The following is an 18,700-nucleotide window of genomic DNA, read 5'->3' as shown; positions in this document are numbered from 1 at the left end:
AGGGCCGTTGGTGTAAAGCCAGCCCACATTTCCGATATTACGTCATATCGGCAGCAAATCTTGATCAGCTCCGTTGTACCCCCGTTTTTAGAGATAGGAAAATAGGAAAAGAGAGAGGGTTTTATTTTCTGACACTTTGTGAATTCCCTGGCACACCGGGGACACATATATATGTATAAAATACATCAAAAAGTGCATTTTGCATGATAGGACATCTTTAATGTTGGATATTTGGTTGTAACCTTCTTTCATGTTCACATGTGTTCGTATCTTTGTCATAAAAGCATAAATGCCTTAGCACTGTCTAGTTTAGTTCCGATGCCAATGTTGCCAAGAAAAGCCACATCTTATCTTATCCTATCTTTAGCAAAACTATCCTTCCACTAACAGTGTTGTTTTACCATCTGCTGTGTTTAGCAGGTCATGTTTCCTTTGACTGGCAGAAAATCTCTTCCCCGCACTCAGAGCCTCCTCACACGGACGCAGACAGTGCCAACAACAGGGCAGTGTGTGGGACAGACTTAGACGCCTGTTTCTTTACCTCTCTTGGTTTACTTTTGCATCAATGGGATATTTTTCAGGTGTAATTTGCAGACACATGATGAAATTCCTTCGATTTTTTCCATGGCTTTTAATTATGAATGGTAATTGTAGTACTTTGATAAACATTTGTATTGGATAGTATTTTTTATTTATTTAATTTGATTGTTGCGTAATTTCCCAATCCTCCACAAACTGTGTGATTTCGATTTGAAATCCTGGCTTCTTGAAAAGTTTTATACAGTAAATGCTCACATAAATGTGTTATTTGTGGCAAGCACACAAGCACAATCGCATGCACGCACTTTGCTTCCTTTGTTGCACATTCACTAGATAATTGATGGTTTCCTATTGAGGGAAGTAGTGACTTTAATCTATCAGCGTTTCCTGTCATACTAACGTCCTCTAGCTACAATAAAATCAGAGGTTCAGTTCAGAAAAGGTGCAGTGGAAGAAACAAACAACCTCAAGGATCCTCAGGGTAGGTTACTTTTTGCACTTTTTCCTCCAAAACATTTGAATGATCACGTTTCATTGTTAGGAAATATATTTATTGTGACATGGTGGTGTCATTTTTTGCTGGGTCAGTAGAGCAGCTGCTTGTTTAGCTGGAGAATGATCTGTGAGTGTCAGTTACTCCGACTTGGTGACGGGTCAACTTGGCAGTGATGAGAGCCAAACCACTGGAGCATAGCACTGGGTTGCTCTTTCATAGCACCATAATTAAAGTGCATTGCTTCTGCTGATTATTTCACCTGACACTTCTCCATTGTGTATCTTCAAGTGGCATATCATATCCTGTCTTTATGCATGGCCTACTATAATGAATGTAATTAATCATACTCTAAAGTTCACTTAAGCTTTTATTTGTGTCAGATATTGTTCAGTATTAAACTGTGAAATATATGAAGCTCCTTGTGTAGGTGGAGTATTTCATGTTTGCTCTGTCCTTGTCATGAACAAGACTGATGGCTCTCTAGAAAGCACAAAAGCAGATTAGATAGTGGTGGCTGAATTTAGATTTGTCATGAACGAAGAGGATGTTGCCAAGGCCACAAATGGCTCTGACTGGAAGACACAGATATATTGCCGGACAAACAGGCAGGAAATGATTCACCCACTGGGAAATGTATATCCTAGATAATCTATGATTGTGAACATGTGTGTGTTCTTGGGTGGTGACAACTTCAACAAAAAAAGATTACCTTTGAGGAAAACAGGACACAAAGGAAAAGGATGGGATATAATGTCGGCCTGGTATTGACAACATGAATGAGAACAGGGCCAAACACGACATATTGTGCTTTCCAATACCCCTACTACCATACTGTTAAGTATGCCGGAAAAATATTTAGTTTATATCCAAATACATATGTCAAATATAGTACACAGTAAATACGTTTTAAGGGCAGCTGCAGCCCTAATTTTCCTAAAAGTGCAATATGTATTACCTGTCAAGCTCCAAAGAAGTAGGGGGCAGCATTTCACCTCTACTGCTGGGTCCACGTGATCTACATTTACAAAAATGTAAATGACAGTTCTTTATGTCTGACAAAAATAGGAGGTCTGGTATTGACAATATAGGCCTAGAACTGTATTGACAATATAAACCTAACATAGGACTGGTATTGACTAAATGAATAAGCTTTTTAATAGATGGTTGATTGGGGCAGCTCACTTTTTCTTCCCCCAATGTTGGACTCAGCTCCTTTCAAGATACAACAGGTATTAATAAACAGGATGGGAAAGGGCTATCTGGTTAGCGTGCTAATTTCAACGTGTATTTTACATTTATTGAAAATGTTAAACTAAAATGCTGGCCATAACTTAGTTCTGTAGGGATACCTTGTTTCCTAATCATGTCCCTGATGTGCTCCTGCCCTGGCACAGAGCCTGGATGAGCGCTGTAACCAGATCCTGAGGAACATGGAGGCCTCGCTGACAGCCCGGGACCGTGTGGGCATCCAGGATTTTGTTCTCCTGGACCCCTACACGAGTGAGACTGCCTTCCTGGAGAACCTGAAGAAACGCTTTCATGAGAATCTCATTTATGTGAGTCTTCCTGTGTGGTGTGTGATAACCCTTCTCTTTCTCTATGTCACACCCTCAACCTTCCGCCCATATGTCCTAATGTTGCGTTGCTTTCCACTGAATCCGGCACCTTGTGTTGCTGAGGCAGCAGCTCTTGTTCCTTTTATCTGCGGAGTGAGCAATCTATAGGTCAATGATGTCCGTAAGGTCATGACAAGTGATTAAGCAAAGTTATTGCTTTTGATAAGAAGAGCACAATTACTTATCGTCCTGTAATATCAAATGTGCAAGAGTTGCAGAACACAACTTCCTCTCCTTGTCTTTCTCTGCAGACCTACATTGGAACTCTCTTGGTGTCGGTCAACCCGTATAAAGACTTCGATATCTACAGCAAGAAGCAAATGGACATTTACATGGGCGTAAACTTCTTTGAGCTGCCACCTCATATGTAAGATATTCTGTAATTATTAAAGTTTGTTGTACAGGGAGAAATAAATGTTGCTCAGGAGTGACACTGGTGTTCTGATTGAAAAAAAACTCTATACTCAGTCTGAATTTTAAAGAAGGCTTACTTTGAACCATCACTGTTTTTGTTTTTAAAGTTATGCACTGGCAGACAACGTCTTTCGCACCATGCTGTCTGAGTTCAACAACCACTTCATCCTGATCTCGGGGGAGAGCGGGGCCGGCAAAACTGAGGCCTCCAAGAAAATCCTGCAATTCTACGCAGTCAGCTGTCCGAGTACCAAACTCCTGAACAACGTCCGGGACAGGCTGCTGCTCTCCAACCCAGTGCTCGAGGTCAGTGACAAGGAAATGTGTGCAAATGCGTCTGCTGTCTAAATCATTTTCAGAGATAAACTATGTATAAGTAGACGTAGCCAAAGTGACATGACCCATTGGTTTGGCGACCACTGGAGACGACCCCAGCTGGATATTTGAAAAAGAATGCAGGTTTAAGGCTCTTTTTTTAATGGCTTCACTTTTCAGACCCAAAGGTTTCACGATAACATGTTTTTAAATCCTGAAATCTTGATTTAATCATCATCATACAGGCTTTCGGAAATGCCAAAACCCTGAAGAATGACAACTCAAGCCGCTTTGGGAAATACATGGACATCCAGTTCGACCACCAGGTGGACTGAACAATCTTCATTAGATACAGATCACAAAATACAGAAATGTAAGGACAACAAGGATAACACTGACCTTTCTCCCTCAGGGTGGTGCAGTCGGTGGCCACGTCCTCAGTTACCTGCTGGAGAAGTCACGTGTTGTCCACCAGAACCACGGAGAGAGAAACTTCCACATCTTCTATCAGCTGGTGGAGGGAGGAGAGGAAGATCTGCTGCGCTGGCTCGGCCTGGAAAGAAACTGCCAGCACTACAGGTACCTGGTGCAGGTACGTGGGAAAAAAGCACTTAATTTAAAAAGGTGCATTAAAAAAACTCTTATCTTAGAGTGTTTATACTTTATCTCCTCAGGGTGATTGTGCCAAAGTTAGCTCTATCAATGATAAAAGTGACTGGAGGACGGTTCGAAAAGCCCTCTCTGTCATTGAGTTCAGCGAGAATGATATTGAGGTATGGTAGTACAGTTAACCCCTGAACACCAAAACTAGGCATGATTACATTTTGCTTGAAATAAATAAAGTCATTTGTCTTTGGGTGTGAACGCAGCAGCTGTTTGGAATAATTGCTAGTGTGCTCCATCTGGGAAACATCAAGTTTGAAGCGAATGAACGAGGATACGCCTCTCTCAACAACAACAACCAGGAGATGAACTGGGTGTCAAAGGTCAGCCCCAAACAAAGTGCATTCAGCTTAAACCCTTCATCTCTCTTCATCTTAATGAATGACACAAGAGATTCGGGGTAACCAGTTTTTTTGTTTCTGAATCTGCTGTGCAGTTGCTGGGGATTCCTACTCAGGTGCTACAACAGGGCCTAACCCACAGGAAGATCGAAGCCAAAGCAGAGGAGGTGACTAACTTGAATGCAAAACATAACATATGTATCACTTGAATCCAGTGTTTATCATCTACTTTATTCTGATGTTAAAAAGGTGTTCAGTCCCTTCTCTGTGGACCATGCAGTGTATGCCAGGGATGCCCTCGCCAAAGCCATCTATGGCCGCACTTTCAACTGGCTGGTCAACAAGATCAATGAGTCTTTAGTTAACAAGGTGAGAAAAACAACAATCTACTCGGTTTCTAATCTTGCTTTGCCCGACATGTCTCATACAGATTACAGAAATGGGGATACAATGTGGTAACAAGAGTTTAGCCATTTGATTTGTTGTGAAAAAAAGCCACATCTGGCATACCCCCCCCACAATGTATCTATTGGTTTTAATTAACACCAACATATGAGGTTGGATTTGGATCATGATTTTCAATGTACAGAAAAAATAATATTTGTAAATCCTCTGTAGGATTCCTCCAGGAAAACAATCATTGGTCTTTTGGACATCTATGGTTTTGAGGTTTTCAACGTGAACAGGTGAGATCATGCACAGATGAGTTCACTTTGTGTGAAATGAAGAAACTAACATTGACAGTTCCTCTAATTTGTTTTAGCTTTGAGCAGTTTTGCATCAACTACTGCAACGAGAAGCTGCAGCAGCTTTTCATCCAGCTGACCCTCAAGTCAGAGCAGGAGGAGTACGAGATGGAGGGGATTGAAGTAATAACCCAATTCATATTTTGTACGTTTTAAAATAAACTCTCATACAATAAAATAAACGCTTTTCAACCACTAATTATCTTCTCGTTTGTTAATGCACAGTGGGAATCAGTACAATTTTTCAACAACAAGATCATCTGTGATCTTGTGGAGGAGAAACACAGAGGCATCATCTCTCTATTGGTAAATAGATGATTGAGTTATAGTCCGACAGAAAGACAACCAACCTGTTTGAATAAGCTAATTCTACCGTTTGTATCCTTATGTTTATGTCATTTCTGGTTAAGCAGGTTTTTAACTTGTGTATTTTTATCTTAATTATTGTTGCTTGTCTTCTTGTTTAGGACGAGGAATGTCTGCGTCCTGGAGAGGCCACAGATCTCACCTTCCTGGAGAAGATGGAGGAGAAGATCGCTGGTCATCCTCATTTTGTTACGTAAGCTCTACCCTTAACAAAGTGTATGTTGTCTAAACTCAGAACAGCACATCATAATAACCTCCACTAACCTTTTACCTTCCTGCAGACATAAGCTTGCCGACCAGAAGACGAGGAAAACCCTGGACAGAGGAGACTTCCGCCTCCTGCACTACGCTGGGGAGGTGACATACTGCGTTGTTGGTAAGAGAGGAAATATCATTGTATGATAAATATTCTTTCTCTGTTAAATATTAAAGTATCGTTACATAAGGGTATGTAACAACAGCACATTATGAACATGTAGTGCAACATTAGGAAACAACTGTTCTCATCTCTGAATAAAATAAGTCACTTTTAAATAATATTCTCACTTAGTTCATTCTGACAAAAGCCTTAAGAAGTGATAATACGTCTGCCCCCCAGTAGCAATTTTGTATATGTATAATGAATTAAAAAAAATAGTGTTACTATGTGTAATATAATATGTGTTGGGACAGCTCAAATGTAATATACCATAATACTTAACGAGTTTCTGCTTTTTCAAACTTCAGGATTCTTGGACAAAAACAATGATCTCTTGTATCGAAATGGGAAAGAGGTAATTTCCACAAATGTGTTTGAATGATTGTATTCCGAATCTACCGATTGAAAGATGACTGAAAATATTAAGGAGCATAACTCTTACATTACTGTTAATATACTGTCCCTATGTCTGACATGTTGTGGACTTATATAGTTTTCCTTGTCTCCTTAAGGTCATGCGACAGTCCAAAAATGCTATCATCAAACTCTGTTTTCCTTCAACTGAGCCAGACAGCAAGAGGAGACCTGAAACTGTAAGAAACAGTCCTAATGTGGAACCACACTACTGTTATAAACAAAGCAGCAACACTTGTGCGTTTATTCTTCTCTGTGACTTCCCAGGTGGTGACTCAGTTTAAGAGCAGCCTGGTGGGCTTGACTGAGATCCTCATGTCCAAAGAGCCCTGGTACGTCCGCTGCATTAAACCCAATGAAGCCAAGCAGCCAGGTTTGTCCTAAAAAGAATCCTCCACCTTATTCCAGCTAATATGTTCTTACTGTATGTTCAGGCTGCAGTCATCTACCAACCTGAATTATCTGAACTGCTGTGTCCCCTGCAGGACGCTTTGATGACGTGTTGGTGAGACATCAGGTGAAGTACCTCGGGCTGATGGAGCACCTGAGGGTCAGGCGTGCCGGGTTTGCCTACCGACGCAAATACGAGATCTTCCTCCAGAGGTAGCTAATATCATCTTCCCTCTTCTTTACATCTAAAATACACATACAGTTATTGGGCATGCTTCACTTTTTGCAGCTGACTTTGATTCTGTGATCTTCTTCTGTGCTCAGATATAAGGCTCTGTGTCCGGACACCTGGCCAAACTGGAAAGGTACGGCAGCAGAAGGAGTGCACTGCCTGGTGAAACACATGGGCTACACACCTGATGAGTACAAGATGGGCAGGTAGGCAGTAGGGGAATAAATCACGATATTATACAGACTCTTTGAACAACAATACGCTATTTGCTTATATAACAAAGTTTACGATTTCATTTTGATATAATTCAGCATGTGCCCATTCAACAGAACAGTTAAAAAAAAATTAACTTTAAAAAATAAAATATGATTTGACAATTTTATAACTGGGCTCTTTAGGAAGAAGTTGCAGATGGAGACGATGACACAAGTTTGCCATGCAAATAAAAAAAGGCGCTTCTTAAAGATCTGTGTTTTTACTTTCCAACAATGATATGGGATAGCTGATCATTTACAGTAATGTAAAGATCCAGATCAATGCATTGATACACTCCTAGTTGGTGAATGTTAATATGTTGGTGCACTAGAATATGGGTACTGTGGAGGAAACTTCTGTGTAGTAATGCATGGAGTCACCGACTCAGGAAGGAGACACGGTGAGAGTTGGAGCTTTGATGTCAAACACTGATGGGTTTATTCAGAGTATTCGGCCGGAGGATTCACATCACAAATCAAAGAGTCAGAGGTTCTGACTACACGGTAGAGTTGCCACGTCAATTCTGAAGAGCCTCTCTCTATGCTAGACCTTTTAACAGGTTCACAGAGAGAAATCAACATCTCTGAAGGAGTAGACTAAACACTGAATCACCTGCGTCCGACGCTCATGGCCTCAAGGATTTCACATCCTTGAGGCCACAAACACCGATAAAGAAGTGCTTCAGTGTTCTCACAACAATTACCCTTCGTGCGAGTCAAGTTGACCGGTCACACACTGGTGACAACAACACATATGGCATCAAGGCCTTTCCTTAAAGGAAATAACACGTGTCAGAGTAAAAGGTTAGATATCTAGAAGAATTATTCCTTAACAGTTCCTCTCTTTTTATCATTTTTGATAACCTTAAAACATTAGTCTAATAATTCTGGTCAATACTTAAATCAATAGGCGTCTTCAGATTCGAGTGTGGTCTCACCTTACATTCAATTACATCACAAAGTAGAATAAGATTGAAACATTCAATCACAATGATTGATACAGCCAATCATAATAGGAAAAATTATCTCTCATCAGTGTTTGGAGCATCTTTTGTCAATAAGCACAATAATGAACACACATAAAACACAGATACATAATAGCAAAATATTTGTTTTAAACTAATATCTTTTATCATTTAAACCATTAGTTAATCTCATTTATCAAACTATAAAATCAAAACCAGCTTGCAGCTTAAAGATTTGCTTTAAGGCAATCACTAGTCAAAAGCATTTAAAATTTAGGATCATAAGAGATCCAGCTAAGGCATAACATTCACAGTGGTGATTTGATCAATCTGTAATCTGCAAAGTTGCAGTGTCCTCAATTTCAGGATTACTTTACGTTTACTTCATTACGCTTTAGTCAAGAGTAAGGCACTTAGTCTTAGTAAAATCAATACATTCATTTTAATCAAATACATTGTTCAAAATCTGAAAAGGAAAAGTTAGGCAAATATTCAAAGACTTTTGTAAAAACCTGGAAAGGAAAGATTAAACATTCTTAAAACTTGAATTCATACATTTGTAAATGCTACAACTGATCTGTACCAAATTAAGTCTATCACTTATTCTTATTAGCCATACTTACCTGAAAATCTACTTATGGTACTTGGAAAGGGTTCTTCTGTGTTTATCTAATGTTGAATATAGAATATCAATTTCTTTAAATTATAATTCTCTAATTTGAGGATCAAATATGCTACATAATTGTTATATCAATTATTATAAATATTTGTTTTGGGCCAAAACTGAAATTAATCCAGTACTTCAAACATCATGTTAGGTCTGTCTGTGCATGGGTAATACATTAAAGAGTTGTGTTGTTAAGCCTGATTGCTGGATGATTAAGGATATTAACATTATCTGTTATAATATTAGAAATACCTTATTCTTCAATACCTTATAATCTGAGAATATTTATTTATTAATTTTGTTTAGTGTGAAAATCTAATCTGATCTGACTAAATATATTTATCACCACTACTTAACACATGTCTGGTCATTGGAAATATAAAAAACAATCATTAATTGTACATCTTTAAACATCTGGTCATTCAATTCAAAGTTCATCTTTGTACGAGAGCTGGAAGAACATGTCCGTCAGGCTTCCTGACTCGTTCTCCTCCTCCCTTTATGACACCGAGTGTCTGGTGTGTAAAGGTATCCTGATACTGTAGATTAGCACTGAGGTGCTGATTGGCTCAAACTCTTCTTCATCAGAGCGCCATATTTCAACCCCCCAATTGCTCTGCTTTTGTGTGGCTCATTCAGTGAGCACTGTAGCTGACCCCCCAGTGAGACGGAGGCTCATCTGCCGGTATTCCTTCTGCTATCTGCTTGAGTACAACTGCGTATTCCTGATGCATCCAGGTGTCCCCCCCGTGATGGGAGAGGTTAGGAAGACATCAAACTCCTCCAAGAAACATGGAACATTGTATTATAGAAGCCTCTGAAGCCCTCGCTCGTCCTGCAGGGTTGTCTGCTAGAGCCCACCGAGCAGAAAGATGAAGAGAAGAACCCCCTCTCAGCAGAAAGGTGAAGAGAAGCATCCCATCTCGAACGACCTTGTGCTTCTTTGCACATGGCTGGGGGTGCTCTCTGCACCCGGAGAGTGTGACCCTCTCTCTCTGACCCTTGGCCTTGAGAGCTGTCCTAGTTATTGGGTTAACACCTGATAGGGATGTTTTTCTGAGTGAAGACAACTCAAAGTAATGGATTAGCACATTATCATTTAATTACAAAAATAGGATAGGCCCCTCAGAATTATTTGGGAGCCTTCCTGACACATGCACATTATCATTTTGAAGGTTTGTGTTAGTCATTGAACATGCAATAATCATATACTCATCAGTCCATAGCAGAGAAATGTTATTGTAAGTTAAAGGTGAGCTTGTCCCTGTGGATATAACCCCTTCTCAATGATTCTAAATGTATATTAATTCACCATTTACCTTTTGATAAAATATTAGTTTATCAGAAATATTTAGTCTCTTCCATAAAACATAGGTTTGAGAAATAAATTACCCAATATAAAATCAATTACTCAATATAATTGACTCTTCCCTCCTTTTCTTACATATGGTACATATGAAATAATAACTTAGGAGTCTATTTAAGCATGGTATAGTTTATAATCTATTAATCGAGAAGACTCAGTATCACCTGTGTGCAGCTTACAAAAACCATTGTGATAAACATATATTATGCAGGAAATTGATACATTTGTTGAAAAACAAAGCATATCTGATTTGGGAGGAAAGGTTTCATCCCTTTAACATCTGAGTTATTACTGAAGGCATAGCATGAATGATATTGGGTGTCTGAGGGTGTCATTACTGAGAAATGTCAAACAAAATCAAAACCTTACATTTGAAAACAGGTTTGCATTCCTCCACTTAAGGTGACGTTATCATTGGAAACAATAAAAGCTAATTGTTTTGATGTAGAATCTATACATTGAATCGTTAGAGCAGAACATAATGGTTGTATTGTAGCCTGAGTTTTGTGCAGCAGTTTTACCAGGTGGAAACATTGTCTATATAATGTGAATACATGTAGAACTAGACATTAAGAGACCCCTGACATTAGGCCTATTTGAACAATAGTAGGGGCTTTTACCAGCTCGCCCACTTACAGGCATCATAGCAGTATGAATAGCCTTAAAAACAACCCACTCTGTGGTAACGAGAGTCATGTATCTGAACCAAATGCCCTAAGTGAAGCCGTTAGTCTCATCTGACTGACCCAAGGGTTGGTGCTGGTGTGACAGGGAGGCTTCCAAGTGTTCATAGCAGATGTCATGCTTTCAGTTCATGGCTCAGTGGGGGGGAGCAGACCCATGTGAGACAGTATCAACGGCTGTAATGTTCAGTTTGAGGAGTGTCATTCTCTCTGGGAGCAGGAAATGGTGTCCATTCAGACCAGACCATTAATGTCATGTAGAGCAGCCATAGCATCTCTGTGACTGCACTCAGCCGGACTGCAGCAGGGCAGAACTGGGTGACTTTTAGTGAAGCCGTCCAAGGCCATAGACAAAATGGATCCACGTACTAACAAAAGGGACACAAGGTCATCAATGTCTCTCTTTACCTTTGGCCTAATTGTAAAACAAATTAGTGGAAGAAATGTGGAACACTAATCCATCATCATGTGACATTTAGAGTTAATTTTAAATAATTACTTATGGGTTGAAGTCAAATTAACATTAACATTAGAACTAAAGTCAGTCAAAATTGGACTTGGACGGATCAGAATCTAATCAATACACCATTATCCCAGCTCTGTAATGAAAAGGATATCAAGATTAGGTACATTACAGGAGTGTTAAAACATCCAAACTTATCTTATTCTAGTAGAGATTAGAGGACAGGTCTAATGTTGTGAACAAAATGATCAAGTCAAAGTTATTTTATTTATTTTATCTTATGTACCACATTTAATTTAATAATTAATCTTAAATTACTAATAACTTTAAAGAAGGCAACAATTTACAATGTGGATAAGGTGACTACTTATCCAAAGTGTGTGGGTGTGTGTGTGTGTGTGAACAGCTTGTCTGCCCAAGGTTAAAACATTTGGGACAGCAGTGAGAATGTTATGAGAAACAATTTGTTGCTTAGACTGAACTCGAAAGAAGCTGAGATTAGAACATTTAAAATAAATCGAAACACTTGTACATTAATTAAATACATTTGACATTTAGCTTGAGCTGGGTTCAATACTTTCTTTATGGTATTTAAATTGGGCTCAAGTAGAACCTTTACATGGATTTGGCTTGCAACACAAAGTGATACCGATCTCTGTCTGTTATGATTTGAAAGTCTCATCATTTAAAGTGTAGGGCTGTGAAGGAGAGGCCCTTGGAAAACATCTACTTCTTTGTTAACTGTAATTACTTATTGTAAAGAGATTGCAACATTATACTTTTTAAAGAATTGCTCAATTCATTTAACACATTTATTATGCACACTGTAATGAAAACGTCAACAAATATATTGATCCTGGCTTAACCAGCGACCTTTACTCTTTTGTTCATAAACTCGGTTTCAGAAAACTTGTCAGTAGTTTAACAACTATTATAATTTTAGTAATGTCTATGGAGACCAATTGGTTGATACGAGAAATCATTTGAAGCAGTTTAATAAAGAATGTTAAACTATATTTAAAACTGTAATTAAACTTCAACTTATATTAATTATCTGAATCCAGTGGCCAGTTGGAATAGATAATCAACAAAGTTTCCATTTTGCAGCAACAGCGCAAAAGGTTTCAACAATAATTTGTATTATGTCTGAGTCAAGTTCTGTCTTATCAGCTTTGTTTCGGAATGTGTTCAATACATTACGTTTTTTTCATTATTACCATACAATACATAGATTTAAGAATCAATGAAACAAATAATACAACATTGACCTAAAACAGCAGACAGATTTTGCAACCCTGACCTCCTCAGGCAGGGTTTTTACGACCAGCAGTGATGCCTCTGAGGGTCTCAGGGTGCAGGACGGGGCATAGGGTTTATAAAAGGTCACAAACATATCTTAACATACCAGCAATACAATTTAAGAATGTATTCTTAAAGTAATATAATCTTCTCTTCTTCTTACACCTACAGCGCACACCCTGAACAGTGTGCTCCTTGTTTACATTTCCTCTGCACACTCAGATGCAGCGCACACCCTGAACAGTGTGCTTCTTGTTTACATTTCCTCTGCACACTCAGATGCAGGACATAAAACACTCTTTTGCTATTTATTTTCATTTTGCAGCACATCTATACTACCAGAATTTTGCAAAACACTATATATTATTTAACTTTCTCAAGTCATTTACTTTTGGTGAGTTAACTAAAGCTTAGTTTATTTTACCCTGGCTATGGACTGATTCATTATTAGTTGTTACAAAACATGCACAAGACGGCGGTTAGACAAACCAATATAGACCCCTGATACAAACAATCAGACAAACAAACATGATGAACTCATAATAAACACCAGCGTGACAGCAAAAATTCATCCAGCTCAATTTAGTCCGGATTAAAGAGGTTTCAGAGGGGGTAGGGACTATTTGATCTCTCCCAATGGGAACCCAGTGGGGTACCTTGACTCGTACCTCCACCCTTGTATACAAGTCCTTAGATCGGTGCCTGAAGACCGTCCAAGAGCAATAACTAGCTTATCCTCTTGCGACTCCACTATCCCTGCTCTAGTGGTGCTATGCCCCCCCGATCAAGAGCACATAGACTTTTTTTCCTCTACCCTTTCTATCCGAAACCACACAGTTAACTGTAGTCCTACTCGACCAGCCTATACACCTCCCATCATGCTCATCCCAACGATGAAACACAGTTTTGCTCTACACTTGCATACCACTGCCCACCCATGATCAATTAGCCTATAATTTTATATATGCACCCCGGACCGACATCAGCTCCTCAGCAATGTAGGGAGCCTGTCGCATCAGGTAATGCACGCACCTCGCACCTGCCAGCACACCTCTGAATGTAAATGGCCACAAGCCACGAGAGTGCTTTTAAACAGTCTCGTTTTTAATAGAGACGGCGGTGGTGTGAGTTAAAGTTATAGACAAAAGCTGTGATTTTCTCCCTCTGAGTTCACTTCACCAGCTCATGCAGATACGGGGAGGTATTTGACACACATTCCCCGGAGCTGCAGCAGCTGGAGCCGTGTTTTTTTTAGAGGCGCTGGGGGTAATATCTATGGCTGCTTTAGTTAACTGCTAGTGTTGGCCGCTGAAACCCCCGGAATCTCGGCGATTTGTTCATTACAAATCTCTATTTTGATTTCACACAGAAGTTCCACTTTACTGCTGCCCTCATTAAGGTTTTTTTTAAACATCTCCGTGTATGCCTGCACGGCACATACGTCCGAGCATCACACACAGAGGGAACCAGCCAAGACAGAGTCCCTGGATGATCCCCTGGGGTTACTAGCCCCAAATGTTCATTAACCAAAACGAAACGCAGCCGCTTAGCTTCACAGATAATTTTAGGATACCGTCAATCACAGATTCTGGTAAGGCAATGTCCAAATGTAGATTTGAAATCACACTTACCAGTCTCTGAAGATATGTTGGTATCCTGCCGACAACGCCAATTTGTGGAGGAAACTTCTGTGTAGTAATGCATGGAGTCACCGACTCAGGAAGGAGACACGGTGAGAGTTGGAGCTTTGATGTCAAACACTGATGGGTTTATTCAGAGTATTCGGCCGGAGGATTCACATCACAAATCAAAGAGTCAGAGGTTCTGACCACACGGTAGAGTTGCCACGTCAATTCTGAAGAGCCTCTCTCTATGCTAGACCTTTTAACAGGTTCACAGAGAGAAATCAACATCTCTGAAGGAGTAGACTAAACACTGAATCACCTGCGTCCGACGCTCATGGCCTCAAGGATTTCACATCCTTGAGCCCACAAACACCGATAAAGAAGTGCTTCAGTGTTCTCACAACAATTACCCTTCGTGCGAGTCAAGTTGACCGGTCACACACTGGTGACAACAACACATATGGCATCAAGGCCTTTCCTTAAAGGAAATAACACGTGTCAGAGTAAAAGGTTAGATATCTAGAAGAATTATTCCTTAACAGGTACATGTTCACCTGGAAGAGATACAGGAGCTTCTCACGGTTTGCCTCTCTCCCTTAAGGACAAAGATTTTCATCCGACACCCGAAAACTCTGTTTGCAACAGAAGACGCCTTTCAGGTCTGCAAACACAGGCTAGGTGAGAAGTTGTTCTGGTCATTATGTTATCACGCAATATTTAGCATATACTCCTGATAGTGAAACGGTTACTGTCATTGTTGCAGCAACAAGGATTCAGGCCAAGTACAAAGGCTACAGAGTGAAGGGGGACTACCTGAGACAGAGAGAGGCTGGTGAGTGGTCAAATGCCCCAAAATGTGTTACTGATGTAGCTGACTGACACGCATGACAAGCATTTCAAGATATCACTTTTTATTACGTCTAGCCACTAAGATTGAGACCTGCTGGAGAGGAATGCTAGCCAGAAAGGAGCGGGACAAGAGGTCATGGGCTGTTAAAGTCATTCAAAAGTAAGTTCAAACATTGGAATCTAATTGAATGAGATGAGGGCCAAACAGCCTTATGTAAAAGGTTGCCTGTCTTTGTTTTAGGTTCATTAAAGGTTTCATGACAAGAAATCAGGCCGTTTCCGTGGACAACATTGAGTACCTGGCGTATGTGCGCCAGAACTACCTCACACGGCTGAAGGACAACCTTCCCAAAACAGTCTTGGAAAAAGACTCGTGGCTCACCTCTCCGCCTATAATGCAGGAGGTGGGTGATAGTAATTACATTTTGACATCTACTGTTTCTACGTATAAGCCCTCAGGCACACTGTAAAGCTGTGTTTTTCTAGGCTGCTCAGCTGTTGAAGAAGCTGTACATTCGCCTCATGGTACGGAAGTACGTTCGAGGGATCACTCCACAGAGGAAAGCACAGGTACATCCACGCTCTGTCACACACAATGATAAAAACATTTGTGTCGTTACATGCACTGACAACATATACATTCTACATTCAAAATCACTGAAATAAAGTTTGTGGGCAACACATGAGTGCCAGGCAACTTCACTTGGGGATAAAGTATCTTGTCTGAATTGACTTTGCTTTCATATGCTTTCCATGTTTCAAGCTTCTGTTAAAAGCACAGACAAGCTCCATGTTCAAAGGGAAAAAAGAAAGCTACCCCTCCAGTGTGGGCAGACCATTCATGGATACCAGGATAGGTAAGATTGCTGAGATATTGTATTGGGTCAGTGGGGAGTGTATTTACACTATAATACTATTACTTTCAAGTAAAGCACACATGCATGAAAAAACACAATTAGTTATTATATCCTGGGGAAACTGTAGAAGCCAGTGTACTTAACATTAGATCAGATGTACTCGTGCTTTTCTAGATTTACTTTTTTTAAATGTGGAATATTTCTTTCTAGATTGTAGCGACAGTACATTTGTACCCACAAATTAAAAACGACAACACTTGATTTAACATGATCAGATACTTTACATTGATAAGCACGTTCTTACTGTGACAGTAACCAATAATAGTTGTTCTCCTCTCTCATGGATTCATTTATGCTATTAAGGTGCAGAGGACATAAGCATCAAAGTGCTTCAGATGATTCGGCACGAGCAAATCAAGGTAACCTAACACTGGAATCTATTAAGCATCTTTAAACTGTTTGTAGTGTACTCTGACCGTGTGTGTGTGTGTGTGCGTGTGTGTGCGTGTGCGTGTGCGTGTGCGTGTGCGTGTGCGTGTGCGTGTGTTGCTCCCACAGTACAGCGTGCCGGTGGTGAAGTACGACAGGAACGGGTTCAGGCCTCGTTTCCGGCAGCTCATCCTCACCAAGGAAGCCGCCTACCTGGTGGAGGAGACCAAGATCAAGCAGCGGATGGATTACATCTCTCTGAAAGGTATCGATTGTAACAAAATATGCATCAGTATTAGCAGGAAGAGCTACCAACACACTTGAAAATGGTGGTAACATACACATTTCTATTATAGGCGTGTCCGTCAGCAACCTGAGTGACAACTTCCTGATCCTGCATGTTACATGTGATGACATGAAGCAAAAGGTACAGCTATCTAGATAGAGCTAAAAGAATGTTTTTTTATTGTCTTTAAATGTCAAAACTAGTGTAAATAACGGGCTAAATACCTTCCCCAAAATGATGAACTTAAAGAAATCAATGAATGTGATGAATTGTGCCGTTAACAAAGATCCATTCATTTATGAATTTGTTCATTTAAGGTTTAGGGATAATACAATCACCACATATTATAGTTGACGGTCTGACACTATTTGTTTTTCAGGGGGATCTGGTTCTGCAGAGCGACTACCTGTTTGAGGCCCTGACCAAGCTCAGTCTTATTGCCAACAAGCAGAACTCCATCAAAGTGGTCCAGGGCAGGTACTCTATATGGACATTATGTATTCATAATCATCTGAAAGATAGAAATATAAATGTTTGCGATAATAAGCCTAATGTAATGCTCCTCATATTTCAGGAAAAAAGATTCTCTCAGAGACTCTGAAAATGAACTGATCAGATTTAGGCCACTTTGTGATGTCACAATGTTTTTGGGGTTGTGCAACCATTAGTCAATAACCAACCAAGGTAGCACCCCCCACCTTATCACCTGCATCTCCTCCTAGAGCACCATTGTGTTCTTTTTAAAACCAAACACATCACAAAGGGGCGTGGCCAGCAGCAGCTCATTAGTATTTAAAGCTACAGACACAGAATCAGCACTTTTGAAACAGGGCTGAAACAGAGGGGATTATGGGATGCTACAATGCATGATCTGTTTGGTATTTCCAGCCAAACACTTCAGAGACATGTTTTGCATATATCTGAGATCTATAATATATATATTGTTGAAAAAGAGTATAATAGGAGACCTTTATTCAAAAGTGACTCACAATATTGTATCAAGCTGTGGTTGCATGGAACTCACCTTCTGCTCAGATTGCAAAAGCACATTATAAAGCCAGCTTTTAAAACAAGTGAAGCAAAACCTAATAGTCCTACTAATAAAACCCACTTTTTGTCCCTTTTTTATTTTAATGTTGGGAATATGTTGCAAGATTTATAGAATATGTAAAGTAATGTGTTTAGCTGTTAGCTATACTCTCCGGATTTTAATTACATTTGGTTGTTTTGTATGTAAGTGTGACTTGTTTAAATGCTTTGTGTGGACCCTAGGAAGAGTAGCTGGGGTTTTGCATAAGCTAATGGTAATCCTTATGAAATCCTAATACAATGTGAAATGACCCCCTGCAGTGTGCGTTTTGACATCCAGCCTGGCAGAGAGGGATTTGTGGACTTCAAGAGTGGCCAGGAGTCCATGGTGTACAGGGCAAAGAACGGACACTTGATGGTGGTGAGTGTGGACTTCATCATGTTAGGAAAACATCAAAACACTTATTGGCATAAACAATGAACCAAGCTTTTTACTTATTTTCTTTAGGAGTCTACAAAAACCAAGTCCAGATGATGCTGCCAGTAATATGCGATGACGTTGCTTCAAATCTTTAGTAACAGCCGAGTTTGTTCTGTAATCCCTCTCCATGGTTGTTGCCAATTGTGTTTCATGTCAGCTGGTTTTTACTTTTTGCATCTTTATGACAATGTTATCCAATCATGTAAATGCAAATATTACACTGCCAATATCCAAGTTGTAGAGAGCAGAACCCAAGCTAATAGTAGAGCCTATATTCATTCCTTAAGAGTAGAGTTTAAAGTATCTTTAAGTGAACAAACTGATCCATGCTAAAAATCATGGAAATCAACCATCCTTAATGAATAGAAGCACTTGTTTGTAATCTTTCTTTGTATTAAATGTATCTGAAATCATCATAGAAGACAATTACGTATGTGTGCAGCCATTAATGTTTATAATACCTCACTTATGTTACATTAAAACAATTTGAACACCA

The 18,700-nt window shown here is 39.8% G+C and overlaps 1 protein-coding gene across 1 annotated transcript; it reads left to right on the top strand.

Annotated features, from left to right (window-relative positions):
* Positions 1–1,000: 1,000 nt before the first annotated feature.
* Positions 1,001–18,694, top strand: myo1hb (myosin IHb). The gene is made up of 32 exons (XM_034123226.1): positions 1,001–1,021; positions 2,431–2,592; positions 2,904–3,019; positions 3,174–3,372; positions 3,627–3,707; positions 3,794–3,973; positions 4,056–4,154; positions 4,251–4,367; positions 4,481–4,552; positions 4,635–4,754; positions 5,004–5,071; positions 5,149–5,254; positions 5,357–5,437; positions 5,599–5,690; positions 5,779–5,873; positions 6,224–6,270; positions 6,428–6,508; positions 6,597–6,702; positions 6,815–6,932; positions 7,044–7,157; positions 14,875–14,951; positions 15,037–15,105; positions 15,198–15,282; positions 15,364–15,526; positions 15,609–15,692; positions 15,886–15,979; positions 16,343–16,398; positions 16,538–16,673; positions 16,765–16,835; positions 17,074–17,171; positions 18,045–18,144; positions 18,232–18,694. Exons 2-32 carry the CDS (start codon positions 2,467–2,469, stop codon positions 18,256–18,258), a joined length of 3,078 nt encoding a protein of 1,025 aa, XP_033979117.1. The 5' UTR covers positions 1,001–1,021; positions 2,431–2,466; the 3' UTR covers positions 18,259–18,694.
* Positions 18,695–18,700: the final 6 nt, after the last annotated feature.

Source organism: Trematomus bernacchii, unplaced genomic scaffold (assembly GCF_902827165.1).
Source record: "Trematomus bernacchii unplaced genomic scaffold, fTreBer1.1, whole genome shotgun sequence".
Classification (NCBI taxonomy): Eukaryota; Metazoa; Chordata; class Actinopteri; order Perciformes; family Nototheniidae; genus Trematomus; species Trematomus bernacchii.
Note: the sequence above shows the minus strand (reverse complement) of the source record. Positions and strands in the feature narration are given on the sequence as shown.

What these genes read in the sequence shown, in the direction of transcription:
- myo1hb (XM_034123226.1), top strand. Translation starts at nt 2,467, where the DNA reads ATGGAGGCCTCGCTGACAGCCCGGGACCGTGTGGGCATCCAGGATTTT. An exon ending in TTCATGAGAATCTCATTTAT is followed by an intron (nt 2,593 to 2,903) that starts GTGAGTCTTCCT and finishes CTTTCTCTGCAG; the next exon opens with ACCTACATTGGAACTCTCTT. An exon ending in AGATGAACTGGGTGTCAAAG is followed by an intron (nt 4,368 to 4,480) that starts GTCAGCCCCAAA and finishes TCTGCTGTGCAG; the next exon opens with TTGCTGGGGATTCCTACTCA.